The sequence below is a fragment of the Natator depressus genome, chromosome 13 (assembly GCF_965152275.1).
Source record: "Natator depressus isolate rNatDep1 chromosome 13, rNatDep2.hap1, whole genome shotgun sequence".
Taxonomy (NCBI): Eukaryota; Metazoa; Chordata; order Testudines; family Cheloniidae; genus Natator; species Natator depressus.
In genome coordinates this window covers 31734262-31741259 of record NC_134246.1, presented here as the reverse complement: position 1 = coordinate 31741259, position 6998 = coordinate 31734262, and the positions used below count along the sequence as shown (strand labels likewise).

Here is a 6998-nt window from a genome sequence, read left to right as displayed (position 1 = left end):
CACTGTTGCAATTATCAGGAAAAGATTCCAAGTCCAGAACTGTTTGAAATTTGTCTTATGAATCATAAGATATTTGAATGTATTTATTCCAACAGCTTCTGTACAAGATTCATACCGTTAGTTTTGTACTTTGTTCTGTTTGAATGTGAAGTTCATCTAAGGCTAATGTAAAGGTCGTATTGCCACTTTAAAAGGCATCCTCTGGAGTTTTGATCCTACAGAGTTGTTTCACATGAAGCAGAGTATGACTCATGCTACTGGAAAGGGTAAAGAAGATTTTTTTAAAAGAAATATATCGCAGTTAAATTAGTTTAGACAGCATGACATCAGAGAGTAATTAAATAGGTTTTTGTTGGAATTCCGTTTCCAATTCCTGAGTTCAGGTTTGTAAAAAATTTCTAAGCACCTGCAGGTCTCTGTGTGTGAAATATTTTCACTGGAAAGGATTCAAAACTTAAAAAAAAAAAAAAGAAAAAGAAACTTGTAACACAGAGGCAGCATTACGCCATTCTTCCTTCTTGGAAAAAAAACCCCTCAGATTTAAACAAGACTCCTTCAAGCTTTCAGTCAGTTTTACAGAAGAAAAAGGGGTGGTAAACCTTCTCTTTTCAAGAACAAGTTCTTTTTAGCTGCTAACTGAGGCCAGGAGAAGATTAGATCTGAATAAATGAGCATTTCCACTATGGGACTGGATACAAATGTTAAACAAACAGATTTAAAGTGTTTTAAACTTAAAAGAAAACTATTCCTGCTGACTTCAGTTTTTAATTTCTTTCATGTTTTCTTATGCCAAACTGGAGGAACCTTTTCTGATTTTTTCTTTAGTGGCATTCAAAGGAAGACCAGAGGATGAAAATCTTGCACTTTCTCACTTTATTGCTTTGGCACTTGACTTGGTTTTACCTGGTTCTAGTTTCTGTAGTGCTGAGTAATTCCGAAGCAGGTCAGAGTAATCCAGGATCCAAGTTAGGATTGTTAAAAGCAGAAGGAAAAGAGACAAATCCCTCGCCAAGGGCAGGTACCTTTAGGACTGGAAGCCATGGATATAGTACTGGGACCTTAAAGGCTAGAGCTAAAAGCAATACTGTTCAAGCTGGAGCTCTCTTGGCAAAGAATAATGAATCAAAGAAGAGTCTCTCTAGAGAAGGGACCACAGACACAAAAGTAGGGCAGTCCCCAAACAGACAATCTGGAGTAAGGACAGTGACCCCAAAGGTGCAGAACCTTGGCAGCAAAGCCTCACTCAGAAAAACTGGCACAGGCAATACTGATGCCAGTTCTTACAAAACCAAAAAGACTAAAGAGCCTGTAACACAAAGGGAACCTAAAGAGACTTTCAAACATCCCCCTATAACGCCACATGAATACATGCTCTCCCTCTACAGGACTCTCTCGGATGCAGAAAGAAAAGGCATTAATGGAAGTGTAAAACTGGAGACTGGACTTGCCAATACAATAACAAGCTTTATAGATAAAGGACAAGGTAAGAAAGGAGCTACAGCATTTATGAGTGTGTGTGTGTGTGATGCATGTCTGCATATATTGTTAATTGAAAAATAATGATCATTATCGAAAGAAAATAGCTTGACTCATTCGAATGTAATCAGAATCATGTAACTTATAGGCAGTTTTTGTCTTTTCAGTTTAAGCTTCGAAGATTCTTCTGGCAGCAGGGCATAATATTTGTATGCTAGCTAAGCAAAACATTTAGGGACAGATTTTCAAAGGCTTTTTGATGCCTAAAGATGCAGATAGGTGCCTAGTGGGAATTTCGAAAGCACTGGGGCACCTAACTCCTATTGAAATGAATGGCTGTTAGATGCCTAGGTGGTTCTGAAAACCCACTGGCTGCCTATCTGCATGTTTAGGTGCCTAAACACCTTTGAAAATATGACTCGGGGGCTTTTTTCATACTTAAACTACAGTAGTTGGTAAAATACCATTTTATTTCTTGTTAGCCATATGTCTACCGGCATATGGCGCTGTAAAGACAGTGCTATTTCTGTGCTTTTCCAGGAGCAAAACAAAGAGCTTCTTTGTGAAAATGCTGGCCTCTTCAAGGAGAGACCTGAGACTCTGTGGCACAAGTTTCTGATTGTGGAAAATTTTGAGAAAATTGAGCTAGCCTAGTGCACCCCTTCCTCCAATAAATGAAGAGGCTTCATTTCCTGTTCATCACGTAGCTTCTTATTGGTGAGATGGGCAGTGTCACAGATCAGGTGTTCACCTGACTGCTCAAGTAGGGCAATTCGAGCCCAGTGCTGCTCTCCATAACGTTAGGGTGTGTTTTTTCAGGGATTTCAGTGAGCATGGATGGTGCCCATGGAGAGCAGCTCCTGGGACTGCTATGCATGAGAGAGCAATGATGAGGCTGGCACCTGACAATCCAGTCCAGAACGGGGACACCGAGGGCAGTTAATGATCACAATTTGGCTGCTGTAGAGAAATGGGATGCTGTTCAGCAGAGCTGCATTCCAGATGAAATTCTTGATTTTCCTTTGGAAGGCAACGTCAATGTAACATGCTGAATTTAAATAGCCATGTTTCTTAACAATACTTCTTATCAGCCTTACCAGGCAAATGAAACAGTGGTTCTGGGGGTTATATTATTTTGCTCCATCAGAATAAGTTGAGCCTTGTGTAGTTAATAAAGCAGTTGTCCTGGTGCCTGGGAGTTCCTGGAGGATTTGGGTTTTAAAGGACAAATTCACCATTGTACTGTCTATTGGTGAAATTCACCCCCGTACAGGGGCCCAGTATGAGGTCCAGGCACCACTTAAGCCCCACTTCAGTCCTATGTCAAGAATGTAAGTGGTGGCTATGCACTGCGATGGCTCACACTTGAAGGAGAAATCTCTGCCAGTTGGCTAATTGATACTTTGGGGCCAGAAAACACACACAGGTGAGATTACATTTCTTTAGCTGAAACAAGAAGAGTTCAGAATGCCATTTCACTACTGAGTCATTAAGCTCCTCTGAGTCTCAGCTCAGAGCAGGTTTTTATGACTGTCTCCGTATTGGTTAAAAGGCTCTTTATTATGACTTCCAAGACTGTGGGCTAATAGCGAGTGATCTTGTGAGTTTGTGAGCAAACTTCAGAAGTAACAGGAGGAATTTTAGAGCTAATACTCGTTCTTGTTTACAATAAACTTAAAAGTGTCTGCGGTTTTTGTTTTGTTTTAGATGACCGAGCTCCAGCCATAAGAAAACAAAAATATATTTTTGACATCAGTGCATTAGAAAAAGATGGTTTGTTGGGGGCAGAGCTGCGGATATTAAGGAAAAAGCCCTCTGAGACCTGGAAGCCTCATTCTCTTGGGAAAACTTCCCAAGTGAAATTGTTCAGTTGCCCCACAAACAGACAAGCAGCAACTCTCCTGGACTCTCGCACTGTCAGCACTGCAGATACACCAAAATGGGAAGTATTTGACATTTGGAAACTTTTTAGGAATTTTAAAAACTCAGTTAACTTGTGTTTCGAACTCGAAGCTTTTGATAGGGGGAGAGCTATTGATCCGAGGAGTATGGGATTGAATAGAACAGGGAGGCAGGTCAATGAAAAGGCTCTCTTCTTGGTATTTGGGAGGACAAAAAAAAGGGACCTGTTTTTTAATGAAATCAAGGCGAGATCAGGCCAAGATGACAAAACTGTTTATGAATACTTGTTCAATCAGCGGAGGAAGAGAAGAGCTCCTCTAGCAACGAGGCAAGGGAAGAGGCCCAACAAGAACCTGAAGGCAAGGTGTAGTAAAAAAGCTCTCCATGTGAATTTTAAGGACATGGGCTGGGACGACTGGATAATAGCCCCTCTGGAATATGAAGCTTATCACTGTGAAGGGCTTTGTGAATTTCCTCTTCGATCTCATTTGGAACCCACCAATCACGCAGTTATCCAAACGCTAATGAACTCAATGGACCCAGAATCTACTCCTCCGACTTGCTGTGTTCCGACCAGACTGAGTCCGATTAGCATTCTCTTTATAGACTCTGCAAATAACGTGGTCTACAAACAATATGAAGACATGGTAGTGGAGTCATGTGGTTGTAGGTAGCAGCACAATCCCTCCCATTAACACATTAACAAAGATAATTGACAAGAACCTCTTCTCAAACAAGAGTAACTAATCCTCTTACCCCTAGGACACCTATGGTTTAACAATGGTAATAAGAAACAATCTGCTAAACTCTCCCTGTGTCTGTATGTCTCTTAGTGGTAGACACATTTTAGCAGTAGTTCAATACTGTCACCCTCCAAACTTAGCCCAGAATGGGGCTTTGAGTAAAGAATTCCGTAATCACAAGAGAATTGTTCTCACTAAAGATCACTTCCAAGGAAATTAAAATTCCATACCACAAAAAGCTCTGCTGTTTTAATCCCTAAGGATATTGTTAAATGTAAAGTTAATAAGCTGCATATACACCTCTAAAAAAACATTACTGTTCCTTTAAATGTTGTTCTTAAGACAAGTCTGAGTCCCACTTCCAATATCTTCCTCACCATGTCCATTAGGAAACGTTTGAAGATAATACTAATGTCTGTAAGAGAAAGCAATGTCCCTACACTCAGAGTTTGGTGTAAATAGTTACACTGTAAGATGAACTTTTCCGATTAGCTCTTAAAATTATGTGTATATGAAAAAAATCATTAAATATAATGTGTTGATTTAGTATTTGATTGTACATGGAGCTAGATAAATGCAGAAGCATATTTGTTTCAATGTATGTTTTGTTCCAAGCTTCACCTCTTTCTTAACTATTCACTCTATCCACTGGTATGTTGCAAGTTGTATTACTCTGTATAAGGTTCAAGCTGTTCTCAAGTGCTCGTAGTAAAATTACTCAATAACAGCATAAAATGTAATAAATTATTGACACAGTGCTGTGGTGTAGCTAGCTCTCTTCATCTGCACAATTATAATGTTACTAACATCCTTTGTTTTGAATCCTGTACAATAAATACGATGGAAAGGGAGCTGTCAGTAAGGCAGGGTGCTACTGGTATCGATATCATCTTCGTGTGCATACCTTTGATCGCCTCCAGTTGCACTTGTTCATCGTGGAAGTATCAGAAGAAATATTTACTGCGAGAATGCATGATGGTAGAGTAAAGGGTTTAGTAGCTGAGTCTGGGATGAGAGTGGTGATTGCAAATGAGTGCCATTAACCTTTACTGCACTGTATTTTGTGCATGCTGCATCTGTTGTAGAAATATTTGAAGGTATGAATTTGTCTTGGGACTATTTTTTTTAATCCCTCCACTGTGGGTCAACGGAGTGGAGAAGAGCCCCACTCTGTCCACCTTGCCCCATGCTCTGCAGTGGGACGGGGCACTTGGCACAGAAGCTGACTTCTGCTGGCTTTATGGCAGAGGGGTGCCGCCCCTCTGGCGAGACACAGCGAAAGTCCAGCTCCGTTGTGCTGACTGTGCAACTCAAAGATGCCTGATCATAATGGAGAATCTGGCAATTATATTTTTAGATCTAGAAGAACTATTGTAGGTAACTTCCCAATGTACGATCCCTTTCCAATGGTATAAAGCTTCTACCTGCAGGACTGAATATGACCCATCCTGGGCCTTGTGCCAGTGTGATTTTTTTTTTTTTAACAGGGCTGGGGGAGATGAGACTTCCACATTTGGGGACTAAAGGGGGAAGCATCACTCGACAGCAGGTTGATATACATTTTAAAGTGATGGCTGCCTGAAGCTGCTCAGGGCTTTGTAATACTGTATTAGAATAAGTCCTGGGGAGATAGTTAAACATGCATAGCTCTGCAGTTTATCCCATAGTTCTGAAATCTGCCTCATGGCTATCGCCAACACACAAGTGCTATATATTCAAGTAGCTATTAGAAAAGGAAAAATGCCATTGTTCTGTGTATGCTGTGTAAACAGACTCGCTGAACGTACATAAGGATTGTTTGTACTGATGCGTACTTTGGTTTGTCTAAAAAAACTCCAGACATTCCCCATCCCTTGGACTGAAACCAGCACAACCTTTCCTAAAGTTAGAAAAATTCAGTGAAGTTTCTTATTCTGTTTGATTGAGGTTGTTGGTAGCTCTTGAAGCCTGGGACAGGGCAGGAGGCAGAAGGAACTCAGTACCACAGCAAAAACCACCCTGAGGAGATTTGCAGCCCAATTATGTAGCTCTAAGAACCACAGAGGCATGTACTTCAGACATGAGCAAGACCAGCTTGTCTTCCCAGTCAGTGGAAGACTGCTCTCTGCAGCTATTTGTAGGGAAAATACGGCTTAATTTCCCCCTTTCTTAATTTCATCTCACAGATTCTAATGCAGATAATTTGGATAAACAACTGCTGGGAACCTCTTCAGAATAAACCTCTGAGCTTCACTCATCACTACGGGCTTGTCTACACTACCACGCGGAGTCGATCTAAGATACGCAACTTCAGCTACGTGAATAGCCTAGCTGAAGTCAATGTACTTAGATCTACTTACGGCGGTGTCTTCACTGCGGTAAGTCGACAGCTGGCGCTCTCCCGTCGACTCCGCTTGCACTTCTCGTTCTGGAGGAGTACCGGCGGGTAGTGTAGACAAGCCCTACCTTTCACGACAAAGCTGGAACTTTTAGGTGAAATTACAAAGAGATTTGCCAAGAATTCCAAGGATCATAGATTTCAGGCTCCTGCTCACATGTCCAGTTACTACCGACTTTCACTGCCTGATCCCACACTGCCACACCCTTTGTGAAAAGTGTCTGCCCCGCATGTACTTTTGTCACAAATGCTGCATCAGAAGAAGGCAAGAAGAAGGAACATTATACCCGGGAGCATGGCAGCAGAAGACATGATGGCTGGAAGCATGACAATAGGAGAGAGACATGGATGATCTCTTTGTTATGCTATAGCCCTACTACAATTCTTCCTGATTCCATCTCTTTCTGCCAAGCCCGCTGCTGTCATTCTTACTGCCATACTTCTTAATGCTGTGCCTCCTACGGCAGCATTCTCCTGTCATGCCTCCTGTCACCATTCTG

At 41.5% G+C, this 6998-nt stretch overlaps 1 protein-coding gene across 1 annotated transcript; it reads left to right on the top strand.

Annotated features, from left to right (window-relative positions):
* The first annotated feature begins 849 nt into the window (after positions 1 to 849).
* Positions 850 to 4131, top strand: GDF5 (growth differentiation factor 5). The gene is made up of 2 exons (XM_074969800.1): positions 850 to 1483; positions 3184 to 4131. The coding sequence occupies exons 1-2, from the start codon at positions 850 to 852 to the stop codon at positions 4050 to 4052; spliced, it is 1503 nt and encodes a 500-aa protein (XP_074825901.1). The 3' UTR covers positions 4053 to 4131.
* Positions 4132 to 6998: the final 2867 nt, after the last annotated feature.